The 23,341-nt window shown below is 44.7% G+C and overlaps 2 protein-coding genes across 3 annotated transcripts in view; one reads left to right on the top strand and one right to left on the bottom strand.

Moving 5' to 3' along the window:
* The window catches only part of smchd1 (structural maintenance of chromosomes flexible hinge domain containing 1), a 38,326-nt gene extending 34,212 nt beyond the window's left edge, over positions 1-4,114 (bottom strand). The window contains exons 1-9 of the mRNA XM_024393012.2: positions 3,873-4,114; positions 3,428-3,503; positions 3,030-3,188; positions 2,714-2,796; positions 2,382-2,515; positions 1,824-1,938; positions 1,618-1,737; positions 1,286-1,452; positions 207-300 (exon numbers count right to left, since the gene is read on the bottom strand). Of these exons, the coding sequence (XP_024248780.1) occupies positions 207-300; positions 1,286-1,452; positions 1,618-1,737; positions 1,824-1,938; positions 2,382-2,515; positions 2,714-2,796; positions 3,030-3,188; positions 3,428-3,503; positions 3,873-4,082 (1,158 nt within the window). The 5' untranslated portion in view covers positions 4,083-4,114. The remainder of the gene's footprint in view (positions 1-206; positions 301-1,285; positions 1,453-1,617; positions 1,738-1,823; positions 1,939-2,381; positions 2,516-2,713; positions 2,797-3,029; positions 3,189-3,427; positions 3,504-3,872) is intronic.
* Positions 4,115-4,481: 367 nt separating this feature from the next.
* On the top strand, positions 4,482-22,075 carry mettl4 (methyltransferase 4, N6-adenosine). 2 transcript variants are annotated; one of them, XM_024393014.2, is made up of 9 exons: positions 4,482-4,608; positions 4,932-4,998; positions 12,509-12,574; positions 12,666-13,026; positions 13,429-13,498; positions 13,616-13,790; positions 14,000-14,106; positions 15,143-15,234; positions 21,400-22,075. In XM_024393014.2, exons 1-9 carry the CDS (start codon positions 4,544-4,546, stop codon positions 21,606-21,608), a joined length of 1,212 nt encoding a protein of 403 aa, XP_024248782.1. In that variant the 5' UTR covers positions 4,482-4,543; the 3' UTR covers positions 21,609-22,075. The 2 variants fall into 2 exon arrangements, with proteins under 2 accessions (XP_024248782.1, XP_024248781.1); XM_024393013.2 differs by having other exon boundaries at positions 4,500-4,998.
* The last annotated feature ends 1,266 nt before the right edge of the window (positions 22,076-23,341 follow it).

The following is a 23,341-nucleotide window of genomic DNA, read 5'->3' as shown; positions in this document are numbered from 1 at the left end:
GCAGTTAACCCACTGTTCCTAGGCCGTCATTGAAAATAAGAATTTGTTCTTAACTGACTTGCCTAGTTAAATAAAGGTAAAATAAAATAGAGTTATAAAACATACATCTTCAAAGATTGAATAGATGCTTTTGGATGACTATTGTCTGTAGCACTACCATAAAATAAAATAATTACATGGTTATTTAAATACAATGACAATCTTACCTGAATGTCAATGTTGGAAACGCAATCAGAGTTTCGGTAGGAGGCTTTCATGTCATTCCCATTTAGGCCGTGAATGTAGTAGTGATACAAGTGGCTGAAAACAAAGCAGATTGTAATTTCAATAATTTCTTAATGGATTTCAAAGAGTAAAATCAAGAGGACAACAACCAATTGGATTGAAAGGTGGTGGTGGGTATTTGGGATGGTGCAGGGCAGGCGGTATCCCAATACTATACCTCTAATTAATGAGACATGGTCTAAGGGCGTTCCATAATGAAAGCGTGTGAGATAAGCTATGGTCCAATGACTGTACCTGCTAGCAGCTTGTGTCCCGCGTCCGAAGTTACACCCATAATAGTCGGTAGATGGCTCCAATTGGAGAATCACTGTTTGCGTCGCCGAGCAGTGAACAAGAAACTATTAAAATCCAGTTCAGATTCCCCCTCCCCAAATCAACACCAAACATGGATTCTATGTTGGGTTCTCACTTTGTGTCTACATTGGTCTGTGTTTCATACCTGAGACAACGTGTGAGAAATCATGGTCCAATGTCTATACCTGCTAGCAACATTTGTCACGCGTCTGAAGCTTCATCCATAAATCGGTATATTGGAGTCGCCCTTTGCGTCGCTGAGCAATGAACTATTAAATCCAGTTTTTAGATGCTACTAAAGCAACATCAAATATGGATCCCCATCGTTTTTTTCCTGTCTTTGCGTGCACACATTTCCTGTACTTCCAGTCTGGGGCAGCATGGTGCCCATATTGCGAGGCTGATTAACAAGACAAACAGGTATGGAACAGAAAATAACAGAATCCATGTTTGGTGTTGATTTGGGGAGGGGGAAATCGAAAAACTGGATTTTAATAGTTTCTTGTTCACTGTTCGTCGACGCAAACAGTGATTATCCAAATGGAGCCATCTACCGACTATTATGCTGTAGCTTCGGACACTGGACACATGCTGCTAGCAGGTACAGTCATTGGACCATGACTTCTCACACGCTGTCTCTATGGAATGCCCTTATACCTTCTCAATTAAATAATATTGGGATCGTCAGATGGGTGAGCAGACTCACGCCAGTTCTCTGGTCCACAGGTGGAAGTCCTGCTTGAGGAAGGTGACATGTTCAGGCTGGACTCCCGTAACCACCACGGCCGTGAAGCTGTCCTTTCCCACCTCCTCAGCGATCAGCCCATGGAGGAAGCGCTCCTCGTCGTCTCTCACGTGGGACGAGTCAGCCATCTGCGGGGTGGAGAATTGAACATGGCTTTCATTAAATAGAGGATGGCCACTGAGGGAAGGTTATAGCAGTTTTCCACCGATACTGAAAGTTCCAAAATGGACAGATTGAGGACGCCTTTCGGAGATCACGTCAACATTTTGAGTGATCTGGGAGTAATCCCTTACCTTCCGGTTTCTGATGAAACCACTGTAAATATCTTCCTTGTTCCGCTCCTTCCTCTCAAATTCTTCTTTTGAAATGATGAGTTCATGGACATCTGGGGAGCCCGCTGGTTTGGTGATCATCTTTAACAAAGACAGAGATATCAAGTCATATAGTAGCGCATCACAGTCCATTAGGGGAATATGGTAGAACACAGAGGAATATTTACCCTGGTTGACTGTCCAATGTAGAACACTGCTTGTTTCCCTCCTACTCCAAAATATGATATATCACTGTTGAGACTGCGAGCGACTGGATCAGGGCGAACATACCCTGCATGATCACTAGTGAGACAAACAGGATAATCACTGACGATAGATACATGGAAAGCACCAAAAACGAACTTCAAGTGTATACTTAATTATTTGGAAAGTGCATTTTAATATACATTTACTGTGAGCCATTTAAAAAAAATGTAACTTAGCAAGTCAGTTGAGAACAAATTCTTATTTTACAATGACGGCCTACCCCGGCCAAACCCTCCCCGAACCCAGAAGACGCTGGGCCAATTGTTCGCCGCCCTAGGGGACTCCTGATCACGGCCGGTTACGATACAGCCCAGGATGGTACCAGGGTCTGTCGTGATGTCTCTAGCACTGAGATGCAGTGCCTTAGACCTCTGCGCCACTCGGGAGATGGGTCTGACTGCATTGTCTGATTGAGACACCTGAACAGGTCAGATCGAGTGATGTGGAAAAACTCCTGGCCCTACTCTTGCTAAACCAACCTTGAAAACGTGCCGCTTTCCCTGCTGAATTTGGAGAGCCTGTACACAGCCCAGTTATTAAGCTGTTTGGAGGTCATTCCACAGCCATTGTCCATGATAACCACTGCATGTTTCCCCAAGGACTCATCAAACAGCTGGGGGAAGAGATGAGAAACAATCAACTACCTCTGTGTCCCATTCCATCAATACCGTAGGGGTGCAGAACACTGACCTTTATATGAAAACATCACAATACTTATGCATCACATTCATTCAAGCCCATATGAGGTTTACAATTGTTAGAAAAATAGGGAGAGAAAATTTTTATTTTTTAATCCACAGTAGTATCTCACCAATCGGATGTCTATGGTCCTCACTCCTGTGTTGTGCGATGTAGCTGACAGTGCATTGTCGATTAGTTCTGCAAAGGCATACGCTGTTGGGGGGGCAAGGCTTTAATTAACTATAGGCCTTTTAACACAGCTTCTTCTGTGAAATCAGCCCGGGCCAGTAACTTCAAAGCGTCACAGAGTAGAAAATTGGTCGTAAGTGCTGAGCATAGACATTTCATTCAGTGTGGTGCAGTGTGAACACGGCTAATGAATACACACAGGACTGTAATATTGTTGGTTTGGGCTGGAGAAGGTACAGTATTTCAGAGGCACTCACGTAAAGAATTCTGGCCCTCACTAGCGTAGTACTCATACATGCCACTCTGGACCAGTGTGTCATAGTGAGGGAGAAACACAATGTGTTCCTTAGTTGCCACGGGCAGGATCTGGTCCTCGGTCTGCAACAGGTGGAGAGTGTTTCCTTGTTGAAGATTCTCTGAAAGAGATGACATATCAACAACATAACGTATTGTCGCTCACCTCTTATTCCCCTTGTATAAAAGGCTTATTTGTGACCCAATGCCTGACTATTAGTATACCAAAAACATTTTCACTGATTGATCCAAGTAACGTGCCTATTATTTTAAATGATTAATTAAAAAGTTGATGACTGGCATTTCACTGACATTTCTTTCTAGCACTACACCTGGTAGCCCTGACTGGAATGTCACTTACCATATCTGTCAAAATCTATTCCTTTTCTGTCCGTTGTTGTCAAGACAAACGTTTCGTTGGAAGGAATGGCAAATTCCTAAGGCACATGGAAAATAGTTGTCATATCTGCTGAGTTAGATATAAAAGTTTTGATAATTTGGTGAATGGTTTAGATATTGTATTGACAACTTGTTTATAACACTTGCTTATAACACGTGCTAGCAAGCTATTAACAATTTCATTAAAACATTAAATTGGCAAATGACAGCTATATTTTTGGATCAATGCACTTCCCATGATCCGCCACCTAGCCAAGCTATCGAACGAGCTGCTAGTTAAATGTCAATAATCGTGGGAACTCATTAATTTTCAAGAGCCAGCTGTTGCAAATTTGCAATCAAGCAGGCAGCTGTCTGGCTAACATATCTCTGGATAACTAACGACTTTAGCTAGCTAGCTACTGTACCTTCGATACAACTTGAAGGAAGTCGTTGAAGTCCAAGCCATTTATGTCCAGAACTCTCTCCATTGCGTCGTGTCTTTCCGGACGACAGTCGAATATTACCACACTATTATGTGGTTTATCTGACCCGTTAACTCCATTTTTACTCTGTGAAATGTGTGTTCTATTGCTATTGGCAACAGCAGACGTTGTCACACCTTCCGACTCTGCCATGTTTCTTCTTCAGGTGAAAGAAGTCGTGAGTATGCGCAATGTACTGCGCATCTATCGCGTGGGCTGTGTCGTCACTAGTTGCCGCAAAATCCTAAACCCCGCCTACTTCGACAATTTATTTTCACATTTAACCCTAACCAAACTGCTAACATTATGCATAACTATAAAATTCACTTTACACCAAAAATAAATTTTTGTTTTCATTATTTCTTTAGGATTTAGCCAATTTCGACTTTGTGGATGTGGAAACGCGCTGGGGTGTATTCATTGGTTGAATTCCGTTGCAAAACGTTTGGTCTGTTACGAGGAACCAAACGGAAGTAAACGAAATCTGCACCCGGGGTGTCCGCCCCTGGGTTGTCCCTCCCGTTTTCGTTCCGTTTAAGAAAGGTTTTACAACAGAATCGACGTATTGAATATACCACAGGTTTGGCGAATGCACGTGACGATAGACAAGCATCATGGCGGCGCACGGCAATAATGTCCAAGTAGAGAAAGTAGGAAACCCAGCAAAGAAACGACATGTGTAAGTAACGTTAGCAAGCTAGTCACCTCCACAAGGTACGCTTATGGACACTCACGGCATGTAAAGATATCAAAGAGAGAGTTAGGAGAGAGTAGTTTGCCAACCAAATTGGCTATGTCGATTGTGTTTAGAAATGCCAACGGGTGGCTGTTGGATGCTTGTTCACTTGTCGACAAGGGTGTCCAACTATGTAACGTTACTTCAGAGAGGAAAGCAGCCAGTGGGAAGTCGCATTTTAAATGTTGTTTTAAACATGAGTGTTTTCAGATTTTAAAGTCTCACGTTAGTGTTAAATCAAGTTGTACTGTGACCACAAACGACAGTACCGTCTCGGACGCAGCACTACAGAGGAGTGAGAATAAAAGTACAGTGGATTGTAAACCATCAAAGGTAAATTGGGCGGGGGGGGGTCTGTATTAGCCAGCTCTACTCTGTTGTTTATGATTTTGTTGTCATGATTAGGCTGATTGGGCTCATTGATTCGAGTTGAAAAATAAATGCTGTGCTCATGGAATGGCATGCTTTGAGCACTACTGAAAAGTGCTAGCTACATTTTTTTTAAATGAATGTCAAATGCTGGTATATAGGTCTGTTGTTAACTTTTTGTTGGTGAAACTTTGGTATCTTGATAATACAGCTGTTTAAAGAGTAAATCCACAGATGAAACAATAACCAAAAGATGACCCCGCCTTTGTTTTGGTAAAAAGCTGAGGGTGGGCCTGGAGAAATGTAACCACTCTCAGATTAATAGACAGTGCTATGGATGCAAGGACTGACCATCCATGGTATCAACAGTATTGTTTTAACCTGATGTTATGAGGCTATACAGTGTTTGTTTATGTTTACAATGTTTACAAACATTGGAGAAAAACAAGCTTATATTTTCTGTTCTAATGGAGTGTGACAGTTGAACTAAGCTCATGAGGCATTTCTAAGTTGTGTTCTGTGTGTGTGGTGTGTGTGCATTTTTCACTGGCTGCCAATAAATCAAATCAAATCAAATTTTATTTGTCACATACACAAGGTTAGCAGATGTTAATGCGAGTGTAGCGAAATGCTTGTGCTTCTAGTTCCAACAATGCAGTAATAACCAACAAGTAATCTAACTAACAATTCCAAAACTACTGTCTTATACCCAGTGTAAGGGGATAAAGAATATGTACATAAGGATATATGAATGAGTGATGGTACAGAGCAGCATAGGCAAGATACAGTAGCTGATATCGAGTACAGTATATACATATGAGATGAGTATGTAAACAAAGTGGCATAGTTAAAGTGGCTAGTGATACATGTATTACATAAGGATGCAGTCGATGATATAGAGTACAGTATATACGTATGCATATGAGATGAATAATGTAGGGTATGTAAACATTATATAAGGTAGCATTATTTAAAGTGGCTAGTGATATATTTACATTTCCCATCAATTCCCATTATTAAAGTGGCTGGAGTTGTGTCAGTGTGTTGGCAGCAGCCACTCAATGTTAGTGGTGGCTGTTTAACAGTCTGATGGCCTTGAGATAGAAGCTGTTTTTCAGTCTCTCGGTCCCAGCTTTGATGCACCTGTACTGACCTCGCCTTCTGGATGATAGCGGGGTGAACAGGCAGTGGCTCGGGTGGTTGTTGTCCTTGATGATCTTTATGGCCTTCCTGTGACATCGGGTGGTGTAGGTGTCCTGGAGGGCAGGTAGTTTGCCCCCGGTGATGCGTTGTGCAGACCTCACTACCCTCTGGAGAGCCTTACGGTTGAGGGCGGAGCAGTTGCCGTACCAGGCGGTGATACAGCCCGCCAGGATGCTCTCGATTGTGCATCTGTAGAAGTTTGTGAGTGCTTTTGGTGACAAGCCGAATTTCTTCAGCCTCCTGAGTTTGAAGAGGCGCTGCTGCGCCTTCTTCACGATGCTGTCTGTGTGAGTGGACCAATTCAGTTTGTCTGTGATGTGTATGCCGAGGAACTTAAAACTTGCTACCCTCTCCACTGCTGTTCCATCGATGTGGATAGGGGGTGTTCCCTCTGCTGTTTCCTGAAGTCCACAATCATCTCCTTAGTTTTGTTGACGTTGAGTGTGAGGTTATTTTCCTGACACCACACTCCGAGGGCCCTCACCTCCTCCCTGTAGGCCGTCTCGTCGTTGTTGGTAATCAAGCCTACCACTGTTGTGTCGTCCGCAAACTTGATGATTGAGTTGGAGGCGTACATGGCCACGCAGTCGTGGGTGAACAGGGAGTACAGGAGAGGGCTCAGAACGCACCCTTGTGGGGCCCCAGTGTTGAGGATCAGCGGGGAGGAGATGTTGTTGCCTACCCTCACCACCTGGGGGCGGCCCGTCAGGAAGTCCAGTACCCAGTTGCACAGGGCGGGGTCGAGACCCAGGGTCTCGAGCTTGGAGGGTACTATGGTGTTGAATGCCGAGCTGTAGTCGAGCTGGTCTGCGCATGCTCTGAGGGCGCGGCTGGGGATGCCGTCTGGGCCTGCAGCCTTGCGAGGGTTAACACGTTTAAATGTCTTACTCACCTCGGCTGCAGTGAAGGAGAGACCGCATGTTTTCATTGCAGGCCGTGTCAGTGGCACTGTATTGTCCTCAAAGCGGGCAAAAAGTTATTTAGTCTGCCTGGGAGCAAGACATCCTGATCCGTGACTGGGCTGGATTTCTTCCTGTAGTCCGTGATTGACTGTAGACCCTGCCACATGCCTCTTGTGTCTGAGCCGTTGAATTGAGATTCTACTTTGTCTCTGTACTGACGCTTAGCTTGTTTAATAGCCTTGCGGAGGGAATAGCTGCACTGTTTGTATTCAGTCATGTCACCAGACACCTTGCCCTGATTAAAAGCAGTGGTTCGCGCTTTCAGTTTTACACGAATGCTGCCATCAATCCACGGTTTCTGGTTAGGGAATGTTTTAATCGTTGCTATGGGAACGACATCTTCAACGCACGTTCTAATGAATACGCTGATTCGGTGTGCGAGTTCGTCAATGTTGTTGTCTGACGCAATGAGAAACATCTCCCAGTCCACGTGATGGAAGCAGTCTTGGAGTGTGGAGTCAGCTTGGTCAGACCAGCGTTGGACAGACCTCAGCGTGGGAGCTTCTTGTTTTAGTTTCTGTCTGTAGGCAGGGATCAACAAAATGGAGTCGTGGTCAGCTTTTCCGAAAGGGGGGCGGGGCAGGGCCTTATATGCGTCGCGGAAGTTAGAGTAACAATGATCCAAGGTCTTTCCACCCCTGGTTGCGCAATCGATATGCTGATAAAATTTAGGGAGTCTTGTTTTCAGATTAGCCTTGTTAAAATCCCCAGCTACAATGAATGCAGCCTCCGGATAAATCGTTTCCAGTTTGCAGAGAGTTAAATAAAGTTCGTTCAGAGCCATCGATGTGTCTGCTTGGGGGGGATATATACGGCTGTGATTATAATCGAAGAGAATTCTCTTGGTAGATAATGCGGTCTACATTTGATTGTGAGGAATTCTAAATCAGGTGAACAGAAGGATTTGAGTTCCTGTATGTTTCTTTCATCACACCATGTCACGTTAGTCATAAGGCATACGCCCCCGCCCCTCTTCTTACCAGAAAGCTGTTTGTTTCTGTCGGCGCGATGCGTGGAGAAACCCGCCGGCTGCACCGCCTCGGATAGCGTCTCTCCAGTGAGCCATGTTTCCGTGAAGCATAGAACGTTACAGTCTCTGATGTCCCTCTGGAATGCTACCCTTGCTCGGATTTCAACAACCTTGTTGTCAAGAGGCTGGACATTGGCAAGAAGAATGCTAGGGAGTGGTGCACGGTGTGCCGGTCTCCGGAGTCTGACCGGAAGACCGCCTCGTTTCCCTCTTTTTCGGGGTCGTTTTTTTGGGTCGCTGCATGGAATCCACTCCGTTGTCCTGTTTGTAAGGCAGAACACAGGATCCGCGTCGCGAAAAACATATTCTTGGTCGTACTGATGGTGAGTTGACGCTGATCTTATATTCAGTAGTTCTTCTCGACTGTATGTAATGAAACCTAAGATGGCCTGGGGTACTAATGTGAGAAATAACACGTAAAAAAACAAAAAAACTGCATAGTTTCCTAGGAACGCGAAGCGAGGCGGCCATCTCTGTCGGCGCCGGAAGTACATAGGCCACAGTGGCGAAATAATTACAATTTAGCAATTAAACTCTGGAGTGATAGATGTGTAGAAGATGAATGTGCAAGTAGAGATACTGGGGTGCAAATGAGCAAAAAAAAAAAAACAGTATGGGGGATGAGGTAGTTGGATGGGCTATTTACAGATGGGCTATGTGCAGTGATCTGTGAGCTCCTCTGACAACTGGAACTTAAAGTTAGTGAGGGAGATATGGGTCTCCAGCTTCAGTGATTATTATTTATTTATTTATTTTTTGCTATTCGTTCCAGTTATTGTTAGCAGAGAACTGGAAGGAAAGGTGGCCAAAGGAGGAATTGGCTTTGGGGGTGACCAGTGAAATATACCTGCTGGAGCGCGTGCTATGGGTGGGTGCTGCTATGGTGACCAGTGAGCTGAGATAAGGCAGGGCTTTACCTAGCAAAGACTTACAGATGACCTGGAGCCAGTGGGTTTGGCGACAAATATGAAGCGAGGGTCAGCCAACGAGAGCATACAGGTCGCAGTGGTTGGTAGTATATGGGGCTTTGGTGACAAAACGGATGGCACTGTAATAGACTGCATCCAGTTTGCTGAGTAGAGTGTTGGAGGCTATTTTGTAAATGACATCGCCGAAGTCAAGGATCGACAGGATAGTCCGTTTTACGAGGGTATGTTTGGCAGCATGAGTCAAGGATGCTTTGTTGCGAAATAGGAAGCCGATTCTAGATTTAATTTTGGATTGGAGATGCTTAATGTGAGTCTGGAAGGAGAGTTTACAGTCTAACCAGACACCTAGGTATTTCTAGTTGTCCACATTTTCTAAGTCAGAACCTTCCAGAGTAGTGATGCTGGGCGGGCATGTGCAGGCAGCGATCGGTTGAAGAGCATGCATTTAGTTTTACTTGCATTTAAGAGCAGTTGGAAGCCACGGAAGGAGAGTTTATGGCTTTGAAGCTTGTCTGGAGGTTAGTTAACACATTGTCCAAAGAATGGACAGAAGTATACAGAATGGTATCGTCTGCGTAGAAGTGGATGAGAGAATGACCAACAGCAAGAGCGACATCATTGATGTATACCGAGAAAGGAGTCGGCCCGAGAATTGAACCCTGTGGCACCCCCATAGACTGCCAGAGGCCTGGACAATAGGCCCTCTGATTTGACACACTGAACTCTGTCTGAGAAGTAGTTGGTGAACCAGGCGAGGCAGTCATTGCGAGGCTGTTGAGTCTGCTGATAAGAATAAGAATGCAGTTTTAAGAAAATAGTGTTAAGTATTTACTAAAAAAAATGAAGTAAAAAAAAAAAAAAATACTAAAAAAAGAACGTTAGAAAAATAACACATTTCAAGAGCAACAATAAAATAATAGTATGAGGCTATATACACTGCTCCAAAAAATAAAGGGAACACTAAAATAACACATCCTAGATCTGAATGAATGAAATATTCTTATGAAATACTTTTTTCTTTACATAGTTGAATGTGCTGACAACAAAATCACACAAATTATCAATGGAAATCAAATGTATCAACCCATGGAGGTCTGGATTTGGAGTCACACTCAAAATTAAAGTGGAAAACCACACTACAGGCTGATCCAACTTTGATGTAATGTCCTTAAAACAAGTCAAAATGAGGCTCAGTAGTGTGTGTGGCCTCCGCGTGCCTGTATGACCTCCCTACAACGCCTGGGCATGCTCCTGATGAGGTGGCGGATGGTCTCCTGAGGGATCTCCTCCCAGACTTGGACAAAAGCATCCGCCAACTCCTGGACAGTCTGTGGTGCAACGAGACACTCCTGGACAGTCTGTGGATGGAGCGAGACATGATGTCCCAGATGTGCTCAATTGGATTCAGGTCTGGGGAACGGGCGGGCCAGTCCATAGCATCAATGCCTTCCTGTGGCAGGAACTGCTGACACACTCCAGCCACATGAGGTCTAGCATTGTCTTGCATTAGGAGGAACCCAGGGCCAACCACACCAGCATATGGTCTCACAGGGGGTCTGAGGATCTCATCTCGGTACCTAATGGCAGTCAGGCTACCTCTGGCGAGCACATGGAGGGCTGTGCGGCCCCCTAAAGAAATTCCACCCCACAGCATGACTGACCCACTGCCAAACCGGTCATGTTGGAGGCAGCAGAATGTTCTCCACGGCGTCTCCAGACTGTCACGTCTGTCACATGTGCTCAGTGTGAACCTGCTTTCATCTGTGAAGAGCACAGGGCGCCAGTGGCGAATTTGCCAATCTTGGTGTTCTCTGGCAAATGCCAAACGTCCTGCACGGTGTTGGGCTGTAAGCACAAACCCAACCTGTGGACGTCGGGCCCTCATACCACCCTCATGGAGTCTGTTTCTGACCGTTTGAGCAGACACATGCACATTTGTGGCCTGCTGGAGGTCATTTTGCAGGGCTCTGGCAGTGCTCCTCCTGCTCCTCCCTGCACAAAGGCGATGGTAGCGGTCCTGCTGCTGGGTTGTTGCCCTCCTACAGCCTCCTCCACATCTCCTGATGTACTGGCCTGTCTCCTGGTAGCGCCTCCATGCTGTGGACACTTACGCTGCCAGACACCGCAAACCTTCTTGCCACATCTCGCATTGATGTGCCATCCTGGATGAGCTGCACTACCTGAGCCACGTGTGTGGGTTGTAGACTCCGTCTCATGCTACCACTAGAGTGAAAGCACCGCCAGCATTCAAAAGTGACCAAAACATCAGCCAGGAAGCATAGGAACTGAGAAGTGGTCTGTTGTCCCCACCTGCAGAACCACTCCTTTATTGGGGGTGTCTTGCTAATTGCCTATAATTTCCACCTGTTGTCTATTCCATTTGCACAACAGCATGTGAAATTTATTGTCAATCAGTGTTGCTTCCTAAGTGGACAGTTTGATTTCACAGAAGTGTGATTGACTTGGAGTTACATTGTTGTTTAAGTGTTCCCTTTATTTTTTTGAGCAGTGTACATACCGGTACAATGTGCGGGGGCACAGGTTAGCCGAGGTAATTGAGGTCATATGTGTGGTACCGGTCAAAAGTTTGGACACAGCTACTCATTCAAGGGTTTTTCGTTATTTTTTTAACTAATTTCTACATTGTAGAATAATAGTGAAGACATCAAAACTATGAAAACACATGGAATCATGTAGTAACCAAAAAACTGTTAAACAAATCAAAATATATTTTAGATTTTTCAAAGTAACCACCCTTTGCCTTGATGACAGCTTTGCACACTCTTGGCATTCTCTCAACCAGCTTCACCTGGAATGCTTTTCCAACAGTCTTGAAACAGTTCCTACATGCTGATCACTTGTTGGCTGCTTTTCCTTCACTCTGCAGTCCAACTCAACTGGATTGAGGTTGGGTGATTGTGGAGGCCAGGTCATCTGACGCAGCACTCCATCACTCCCCTACTTGGTCAAATAGCCCTTAACAGCCAGGAGTTGTGTTGGGTCAATGTCCTGTCATTGTCCTGTTAAGCACAAACCAGAAGGGATGGCGCATCGCTGCAGAATGCTGTGGTAGCCATGCTGGTTAAGTGTGCCTTGAATTCTAAATGAATCAGACAGTGTCACCAACAAAGCACCATCACACCTCCTCCTCCATACAAATGCAAATAGTCCAGATAGCCATTTGATTAGCTGTTCCGGAGTCTTATGGCTTGGGGGTAGAAGCTGTTAAGTCTTTTGGACCAAGGCTTGACTAGACATGTCTGGAGAGTGGGGCTAACTTGCCAGGTACTATCACTGGGAAACGCCTTTGTTTTAACCACAGATCTTTTTGATATATTCAAATCCCACAGAAAAGAAAACGAAAACGCAATGATCTGAACCAAGGAGAAATTGATTCACTGGCCTTCCACCACAAGGTAATCTTATGTTCACCATTACTTAGTTTACCCATTACCATTACTCAGACTTTTTATTGTTGACCACTGCTTATCATTGTGTTATGACCAGATCAGGTCTGCCATTTTGGAGGGGACCAAATCCTTAGTGGATGCTGGGCTCTCCTGTGAGTACCTGAGTGAGGTCAACGATGCTCGGGAGGGTCCCCTGCCTTCCCAGGAATGCAACCTGGCAGCCTTGTGTGACATGGCTAAAGAGCTCCCTCTAGTGAGTGAACATGGAGAGGACCCAGTTCAGTTTATTGAGTCTGAGGATGGCTGTAGTACAACACACCTTGACCTGTTCACACGGATCACAGAGAATTGTATGGACTTTGCCATGGAGGTGATGCTGATGGGAGAGAAATACATTATCCCACCACGATGTGCCTTCCTGCTTTCTGATTTTGCCAGAATGGAGCCCCTGGTTGGTTGTGAGTGTACAAAACCTGATCATGATAAAGAGCTTGCGTTTGCTGATTTTTATGTTTTGTCAGTGCAGAAATACATTGTCTTTTATAAATCTCCTAAACTCTCTAAAAATGTTTTGAGGAATCGAGTGGAGAGAAGGCAAGGCTTTAGTGAACTAAATAAGGATCCTCTCTGCCTGTGTAGGCCTAATGTCTTAGAACAAGGTTTCCCAAACTCGGTCTTGGGGACTGTTTCGTTTTTTTCCTCGAGCATTACACAGCTGATTCAAATAATCAAAGCTTGATGTTGAGTTGATCATTTGAATCGTGTGTAGTGCTAGGGCAAAAAAACAAAATGTGCATCCAGAAGGGGTCCCAGGACCCAGTTTGGAGAAACCCTGTCTTAGAAAATTGATTATTTTGCAGATGGAAAGTTTTTTGACCTCATTGTCCTGGATCCTCCATGGGAAAACAAGTCTGTAAAAAGGAGTGGCAGGTCAGCGTTCTTATTCAGTGTGATTTTTATTCCAAGCGACATCCACTGCAATGTATGACTCTGCGAACCTCTTATTCTGTTTTGACCATATTGTGCATTTCTCCTGCTGACCTCTAGGTATAGCTTTCTGCCCTCCTCCCAGCTCAAACGGCTCCCTGTCCCACTGCTGGCCTCCACAGGCTGTGTGGTGGTCACCTGGGTGACCAACAGGCCCAGCCACCTGCGCTTCGTCAGGGACGAGCTGTACCCACACTGGGGCGTGGAGGTGCTGGCAGAGTGGTTCTGGGTCAAGGTAGAACACAAAGGAACCTAGAATTTATCGAAGTCATTATAGTTGTTATATATCTATTTAGTTTAAATGACACTACTAAATGGTGATAGTAAAAGTGGCCATGTTTCATCTAGGACCTCTAATGTTGAATTTGCTTCTGAAATTAGCTATATGATCTTTATGAATGTAAGCATTTTTCTCTGATGTATTGTCTACGTTTTTGCCCTTAGGTCACCAGGTCCGGGGAATATGTGTTTCCACTGGACTCTCCGCATAAGAAGCCTTACGAGGTGTTGGTACTTGGTCGATATCGTGGGTGTGGACACCACTCACACAGGTGTGACAAAATAAAAATGTTATTCCCATTGTATTTTTTTTTACCCCTTTTTCTCCCCAATTTCATGTTATCCAATTGGTAGTTACAGTCTTGTCTCATCGCTGCAACAAGGTCGAGAGCCGTGCATCCTCCGAAACCCAACCAAGCCGCACTGCTTCTTGATACAATGCCCGCTTAACGCAGAAGCCAGCCACACCAATGTGTCGGAGGAAACACCGTACACCTGGCGACCTTGTCAGCGTGCACTGCCTGCCACAGGAGTCGCTAGTACGCGATGGGACAAAAACATCACTGCCGGCCTAACCCTCACCTAAACCGGACGGCGCTGGCCAATTGTGCGCCGCCCCATGGGTCTCCCGGTCGCGGCCGGCTGTGACAGAGCCTGGACTCGAACCCAGAATCTCTAGTGGCACAGCTAGCACTGCGATTCAGTGCCTTAGACCACTGTGCCACTCGGGTGGCAACTTAAAAATAAATAAAAATTACATTAATTTCTTAAAGGACCGGTGCAGTCAAATGTGATTTTAAATATGCAGTATTTCCACACCGAGGTTGGAATAATACGGTGAAATTGTGAAAATTATGTTAATGCCCTTTTCGTGTAAGAGCTGTTTGAAAAGACCCACTGAAATTTCTGCCTGTTTTGGTGGAATTGAGTTTAGTGCTGTCAGGTGACATCACCAGGTGGTAAATTAGTTAATAGACCAATAAGAAAGAGTTACAAACCTCTCTGCCAATAACAGTTTTCAGTTTTCCCCTCTACCTAAACCATTCCCAGACAGTCTTAGCAAAATTCTTGCTTCGCGATATTGCTCTCTTGCTAAGAAGCTATTTTTGTTTCTTTTTGACCATTTTAATTAAAAACAATCACTGTGAGGTACTTAATTGTTACCCAGAAATGATTTAACGTTGAGATAAAAAAAAAAATGGCTGTATTGGACCTTTTTTTTTTTAAAGTCTCCTGTGTATTTTCTTTCATTACTGGAATGTTCGATCTCCTCCAAAACATGACGTGCTTTCTCCATCTCCTTTACAGCTCTCTGAGGAAGACAGAGCTCCCTATGGAGGAGCAACGTGTGATCGTCAGTGTCCCATCGGCCCTACACTCCCATAAACCTTCACTCTCAGGTCAGTATTCCCAGCACGTCCTGGTTCCACCAACAGCGTCATAAGTATGTCAGCGTCATAAGAACGTAATGTGGTAGCCAAGTGCGTAGGAAGGAATGAATGAATGAATACAGTTCCAGTAATGAAATTCATAATTGGAGAAATGATTGAACTGAATAGTTTCACCACTAGAGGGCAATACTGTGACGTAAGTGTCCGCGAATGCTGTGTTTTGACCTGGCTCGCTAACTGTCAGTGCTCTGTTCTCACTGACTCACTCTCTGTCCCTCACTCTTTAAAAGCACGAGACAATGCCTTGCTATTAAACGGAAGGACATCAGCTGCAAGGTCTGTGCTCTAACCTGTCCGAATGGCTAATTGTGACCTCAGTTTGTCACGATGTGCTGCTGTACGGCCTGATTGGCCTTTGATTGTTAACAAGTCAAACCTTTTCTCTGATCCGTACAATGTTGTTTAGAAAGCAATGATGAGACCTTGAAGACAATGATTATGTAGAGTGGGGCTTGACATCAACTATCTGCTTCTTCAGGGAAAGCGATTTATGTGTGTTTTATTTACTTGGGGAGCAAGAGGAAGAGGTTTGTCAGTGCCCTGTCAGCTGAATATACAAGATGATTGGGAAAGTGGCAGGATATTGTGAGATTTAAATTCGTTATGACTGCATTGTGCTTTGTAACTATTGGGTTGAGAATATATTATGAGTTTCTAATTGCGCTTTGTTTCACAGCGTTGTCTTTTCATTGTTACAAATAATAAGTAATAGAACACACCGTATCTTTGCCTTGGGCAAGAGTTGCAGCAAAACAGTGTGATATCGTTTTTTTCCCCCACCCATGATTGATAAGTCCACAGTCAAACTCAAAGAGCACGCTATTTCACACTCTCCAAGTAACCCATCATCATTTGAGCCGCTGTCATTCCGAATTGTGTGTTTTGATATATCACTTTTTGGTGACGTCATCCCCTTCTCATCCCTGTCTCTGGCCTTCCAGCGAATCCCCCTCCAACCCCTCTTGGTAGCAGGGAGGCTGTGGTGGGCGTGGTAGAACGCAGTGCTGCTGGGATGAAATGTCAGAGGAGCTGGTCCCGCAGAGAGGTGCCACTGCACATTAACATAACCTGTGATAAAGAGGTATAGAGCGGACCTTTTCTGATCCTGAAAGGTTCTATCGACCCGTTGGCAAAAAGGAACATCCGGACGTGGGCATTAATGCTGAATATTCACTCTGGAGTACCCAGGGGCGGGAAAAGGATTTGGGCTGCTGTCCTTTTCTCACACCGCCTCTGGTGGATTCTTATGCAACAGCTTGAAATGGTGAATATCCACAGTGCTAAGTCTCTAAACCGCCCCCCTCTAAAACACAAAGTCCTCTTCCTCCAGTCACTGTTACCACAGGGCAATATCCCTGTTTTTGGGATTGGAGCACAAGTGGTGTATGTAGTCCCAAGTGTTTTGGATGTGCCAGGTCTGGAGGCAGTGGCCAACTCTTTACCCCTGACCTCAGTATGACATCACAGCATGGATGTCCTAAACAGAGGGCGGAGCGGAGAGCGACTCTGTGATCCGATAGCTCTCTACCCCCCCTCTCCCCCAGTGATCCTGTTAGTGACATCAGACGTGTGTGTGTGTGTGTGTGTGGCGGCAGTAGGGATACAGAGGGACACCAACGCTCACTCTCTACCTCAGAGATCCAAACACATCCTCGCCAGATGGCCGACACGGCAGAAAAAAAGTGTTTATGCTCCTCGGAGTGTGAATAATCTGTTTGCTTTTAATTGTGGCTCCAAAAAACTTTGGTAATTAGCTAAAGTTGAATATTTTCCTCCCAGCATTGTATTGTAATAAGCGGCTAATTGGCAGTGCCCTCTTCATGCCCGCCCAATTCAATGGCACCCAGCCAGCGTGTGTGAGATTCTAATTGACTTGTGAAAAGATGTGTGCTACTGTTTAAACTCAGAGAACCTGAGATATTGGTGAGTGATTTATATTTGTTCTATTTCACATGTAGAATTGTGTGTGAATTGGAAATGTTTTTGTTTTTTTGTATATCCCAACTCGACCCTGGAGCAATTAGGGGTACGTGCCTTGCTCAAGGGCACATTGACCAATTCTTAATCTTGCCGGCTGGGGGTTTCGATCTAGCGACATTTCGGTTACTGGCCCAGCACTTTAACCACTAGGCTACCTGCTGTCCTGGGGTGGTGAGAAAGGCAGAGAAAATAACTTTACTCACTCACAGCTGGAGGTGCTGAGTAAGGTGATATATGTACAGTATTTCTACCACTTTTAGCCAGGGGTGTGAAGTGCAAATGTTACAATGCTTTAAAGTACTACATAAGTAGTTTTGGGGGAGGTGTCTGTATTTTACATTTATATTTTAAAAAAACTTCTACTCTACTATATTCCTGAAGAAGATATGTACTTTTTACTCCATACATTTTCCCTGACACCCAAAAGTACTCGTTACATTTCGAATGCTCAGGCAGGACAGCAATCACCTATCAATATAACGCATTGTCATTCCTACTGCCTCTGATCTGGCAGACTCCCTAAACACAAATACTCTGTTTGTAAATTATGTCTGTGCCCGTCTGTATGTAAATACACAAATTATTATAATTGTGCCGTCTGGTTTGCGTAATATAAGTAATTTGATTTATATCATTTACTTTTACTCAAGTATGACAATTGAGTACATATTCCAACTGCTTTTACCAAACACTTTTATCCAAACCGACTTACAGTACAGTGAGAGAATCAATATTTGTGTTCCCTGTGAGACTTCAACCCTTGACCTTGGCGTTGCTAGGGCCACGCACTTACCATCTTTATTTATTTATTTATTTTATTTTACCTTTATTTAACCAGGTAGGCAAGTTGAGAACAAGTTCTCATTTACAATTGCGACCTGGCCAAGATAAAGCAAAGCAGTTTGACAGATACAACGACACAGAGTTACACATGGAGTAAAACAAACATACAGTCAATAATACAGTATAAACAAGTCTATATACAATGTGAGCAAATGAGGTGAGAAGGGAGGTAAAGGCAAAAAAGGCCATGGTGGCAAAGTAAATAAAATATAGCAAGTAAAACACTGGAATGGTAGTTTTGCAATGGAAGAATGTGCAAAGTAGAAATAAAAATAATGGGGTGCAAAGGAGCAAAATAAATAAATAAATAAAAATTAAATACAGTTGGGAAAGAGGTAGTTGTTTGGGCAAAATTATAGGTGGGCTATGTACAGGTGCAGTAATCTGTGAGCTGCTCTGACAGTTGGTGCTTAAAGCTAATGAGGGAGATAAGTGTTTCCAGTTTCAGAGATTTTTGTAGTTCGTTCCAGTCATTGGCAGCAGAGAACTGGAAGGAGAGGCGGCCAAAGAAAGAATTGGTTTTGGGGGTGACTAGAGAGATATACCTGCTGGAGCGTGTGTTACAGGTGGGAGATGCTATGGTGACCAGCGAGCTGAGATAAAGGGGGACTTTACCTAGCAGGGTCTTGTAGATGACATGGAGCCAGTGGGTTTGGCGACGAGTATGAAGCGAGGGCCAGCCAACGAGAGCGTACAGGTCGCAATGGTGGGTAGTATATGGGGCTTTGGTGACAAAACGGATTGCACTGTGATAGACTGCATCCAATTTGTTGAGTAGGGTATTGGAGGCTATTTTGTAAATGACATCGCCAAAGTCAAGGATTGGTAGGATGGTCAGTTTTACATGGGTATGTTTGGCAGCATGAGTGAAGGATGCTTTGTTGCGAAATAGGAAGCCAATTCTAGATTTAACTTTGGATTGGAGATGTTTGATATGGGTCTGGAAGGAGAGTTTACAGTCTAACCAGACACCTAAGTATTTGTAGTTGTCCACGTATTCTAAGTCAGAGCCGTCCAGAGTAGTGATGTTGGACAGGCGGTTAGGTGCAGGTAGCGATCGGTTTAAGAGCATGCATTTAGTTTTACTTGTATTTAAGAGCAATTGGAGGCCACGGAAGGAGAGTTGTATGGCATTGAAGCTTGCCTGGAGGGTTGTTAACACAGTGTCCAAAGAAGGGCCGGAAGTATACAGAATGGTGTCGTCTGCGTAGAGGTGGATCAGAGACTCACCAGCAGCAAGAGCGACCTCATTGATGTATACAGAGAAGAGAGTCGGTCCAAGAATTGAACCCTGTGGCACCCCCATAGAGACTGCCAGAGGTCCGGACAGCAGACCCTCCGATTTGACACACTGAACTCTATCAGAGAAGTAGTTGGTGAACCAGGCGAGGCAATCATTTGAGAAACCAAGGCTGTCGAGTCTGCCGATGAGGATGTGGTGATTGACAGAGTCGAAAGCCTTGGCCAGATCAATGAATATGGCTGCACAGTAATGTTTCTTATCGATGGCGGTTAAGATATCGTTTAGGACCTTGAGCGTGGCTGAGTTGCACCCATGACCAGCTCTGAAACCAGATTGCATAGCAGAGAAGGTATGGTGAGATTCGAAATGGTCGGTAATCTGTTTGTTGACTTGGCTTTCGAAGACCTTAGAAAGGCACGGTAGGATAGATATAGGTCTGTAGCAGTTTGGGTCAAGAGTGTCCCCCCCTTTGAAGAGGGGGATGACCGCAGCTGTTTTCCAATCTTTGGGAATCTCAGACGACACGAAAGAGAGGTTGAACAGGCTAGTAATAGGGGTGGCAACAATTTCGGCAGATAATTTTAGAAAGAAAGGGTCCAGATTGTCTAGCCCGGCTGATTTGTAGGAGTCCAGATTTTGCAGCTCTTTCAGAACATCAGCTGAATGGATTTGGGAGAAGGAGAAATGGGGAAGGCTTGGGCGAGTTGCTGTTGGGGGTGCAGTGCTGTTGACCGGGGTAGGAGTAGCCAGGTGGAAAGCATGGCCAGCCGTAGAAAAATGCTTATTGAAATTCTCAATTATGGTGGATTTATCAGTGGTGACAGTGTTTCCTATCTTCAGTGCAGTGGGCAGCTGGGAGGAGGTGTTCTTATTCTCCATGGACTTTATAGTGAGCCACACAGGACCGCACACACTGCAATTTATTATTTGTGAGTGTTTGTGGTTTTATAACCTCCACTCACTCAAAGTATTAATTCCCTGAAATACCTCACTTTCAAAATGAATGGGTTGAGATCAGGTGGGGCAGTAGAACAAGCACTGTCATCAATACCCTTAACTTGGCTGTCCCAGGATCAGTGTGACAACCCAAACGGCACACGAATGCTTATTTAGTGCACTACATTTGATGAGTCCCAGTGGAAAAGTAGTGCACTAAATAGGGAATAGGTTGCCATTTGGGATTTACACCGAATGTGCAGGGTCTAAACTCAAGGCAGTAGCACGAAGAGAAACATCACAAAGAGCTAAGTTGAGCCGCGAGGCAAGCCGCAAGTCTCACACCCCCTCTCTTGCCTTGAGTTTTTAGATAATTAGACCTTTTTATTCCCTCTCCAAACTTTGCGGGCTGAGTCACCGATCAGAGTGTTTCTTCTGTGTTAGTCTGTGAGCTTTTCATGTTTGGCCTTTCTCTCCCCCCCACCCCCTAACTTTTTTCTTTCTGACATGTTTCGTAAGAGAGGTTTAGGCTGGGCAGGTTTAGGGCGGGATTGAGGGAGGGGGCTTAGACTCTCTGGGGTTTTGGCGCTCATTAACCTGCCTAGTGTGGAGTGTGTGACTGGGACGTGAGCATGCATGTGAGCGGGCAGACCGCACCAGCGCAGGGGCGGAGAAGAAGTGAACCCTATCGGTCAGGAATGCTGTTCCTGGAACACCATTGTTCCCCCGCTCAAGGACAGCCAGAACACCGCCATGCACAAATCCAGCATTCATTAGCAAGCCAGACATTAAGCCCCCACTCCCCCTTCTGCACCAGCTAAATACCCCCATAGAAAGTACAAATCTGAGCAGGATCTGCCTATCAGAATAATCTATTATTTCTAATATCCTCTGAGGACATCTAAAATGTCTTGAACTCCCTATCCTCTCCCTCTTCTTTATTGACAGATATTAGAATGTGAGATGGGGAGATAGAGGAGAGGAATAGAGTTCAGAAACTGAGTGACTGAACTGGGGATATAACCTGTGGGTTACCTGCTGTCTGCAGGCAGCAGCACTACCAATAGACCAGCCCTAGGTGCCCTCTTCTATTTCTTTGTTTCCCTCCACAGAGGTGTTAAGTCCGTACGTGGGTGCCGACGCCCGGTGCCTGGAGCTGTTTGCCAGAAGCCTGCAGCCAGGATGGACCAGCTGGGGCAACGAGGTGATCAAGTTTCAGCATGTCAGTTATTACACCATGGAGCCCACAGATACGGCTACAGGATCCTTACATGAAGAGTCCTCTCCTCACTTCTCTCTACCTCCTCCAACACCGGACTAATCATCACAGTTTAATAGCATACCGTTGAAGCTTTCCACATCAAAATCCCAATTCGTTTTCATAGTCAAGGAGCCCCTCATCTCTCTCCCTCTCCATCTCCTTTGATCTGTTATTTTCTTTCATTTGGGACTCTTGATTTGTGTTTCTGGGTTGTAGTATGTTGGGGGTGGTGAATCACAGAGCCCATGATGCGATGGAGGGGAGATGAAAGTGCATCGCTCCGGAGCTCAGATCAAGGTTGATGTTTTGAGCTGAAGCTAATAACCTATAGCTCTATGTTCGGTTCAGATACACAACTGTGTGTTACCTCATAGCGGTGTGTTGTGCATTGATGATGGAGCTATGCTGGCACAATGCCTGGTTTAATAATTGTCAAAGTGTACGTACATGTTTTATAATGTGCTGAAATGTGTTGGGTAATGTGTATCCATTTAAATCCAAGAGTTGAATAAAGAAACCAAACTTTATTGTTTTGAATTTTGTATGACTAGACCCAGCCATAGGATGCTCAGATTTTGTGAGGACATTTGCCCTGTCCCATTGTAGAGATATGAATTACCTTGCACCCTTTTTGATGTGTTTTTCTGAGTGCAATGGCTATTTCATGTTTCCCAAATGGCACCCTATTCCCTTTTATAGAGCTCTGGTCAAAAGCACTGCTCTACATAGGGAATAGGGTGCCATTTGGAATGCACAATGCGGCTGTCATCCAGGTTACAGAGAGAGACCACCAGCTCTACTGTGAGCCACGCCTGCCTCTGAGTCTGCTCTTTGTATGTAGGAACCAAACAAATAACAGTACCTGAGCCATAAACTGTTAGATTACGTCATTCTCACACCATCCCTACCTACTAGTTTGGAAGGTGCCAAAACACACTCCTTTTTTTTTTTGCCACCTCTCACACCTTCATCGATCCCTGGCTCTCTTCCTCCCCACCCCTGTGTGGCTGGATAAGGTATGGGCAGGGTGGGGCTACTCTAATGGGCCTTTAGTTTCTCTGGGGGACTGTCACAGAGCCAGATGAGGATGAGTTACAGCCACTGCAGCACACAGCATAGCAATCACTAACTAATGAATCCAGAACAGGATCATTTCCGCATTACACGTTCTCTTTGTTTCTTTCTCCCTTTCTCATCCTCCATCTATTTCTTTCCCTCTCATGACAGGAGGAAAACATGAATGAGAAACAGCAGAATCAGAGGTTAGATGTAATGTATTCCTGTCTGGGTAAAGAGACTCAGATATTGGACACTTATCACAGATTGAATTAAAGGAGTGTAGCGCTTTCTCATTAGTCTGCTCCCCAGGTGAGCACTTACTGAATTTATTCATGTTATTGGAAGTTGTCAACTCCAAAATAATCCTGCTTCCTTGAAACCCCCATGGAGATGTGGCAAAATAAATACCACATTTGGAAAACAAACTTCTTAGTAGATTCATGGCTCGGGCTGCAATGTAGCTGGAATCATAGTTATGAAAACATGATTTAAACATGTCTGCCTTTGACAAAAAAAAAATTGTCTTTCACAGGCTGCAACTGTGTTAGCATCAGTTTCAAAGGCAGCCAATTAGTGTTGAATGTCTCAAAGCATTGGTGTTGTACTGTTTGGAAAATATACTTGTGAAGGAGTGGCCTTCACTAAAGACATTCATTTTCAAAAAGTATTTATACAGCAAGTTCTGTTTGTCCTTAATTTATTCAGTCATTTACCACACATTCTAGTTACTAGAG

This window comes from Oncorhynchus tshawytscha, linkage group LG29 (genome assembly GCF_018296145.1).
Source record: "Oncorhynchus tshawytscha isolate Ot180627B linkage group LG29, Otsh_v2.0, whole genome shotgun sequence".
NCBI classification, from domain to species: domain Eukaryota; kingdom Metazoa; phylum Chordata; class Actinopteri; order Salmoniformes; family Salmonidae; genus Oncorhynchus; species Oncorhynchus tshawytscha.
Note: the sequence above shows the minus strand (reverse complement) of the source record. Positions and strands in the feature narration are given on the sequence as shown.

Coding starts and splice junctions, on each gene's coding strand:
- mettl4 (XM_024393013.2), top strand. CDS start 4,723: ATGTCGATTGTGTTTAGAAATGCCAACGGGTGGCTGTTGGATGCTTGT. Junction 13,027..13,428: donor AATGGAGCCCCTGGTTGGTT/GTGAGTGTACAA, acceptor ATTATTTTGCAG/ATGGAAAGTTTTTTGACCTC. Junction 15,235..21,399: donor CCATAAACCTTCACTCTCAG/GTCAGTATTCCC, acceptor TTCCCTCCACAG/AGGTGTTAAGTCCGTACGTG.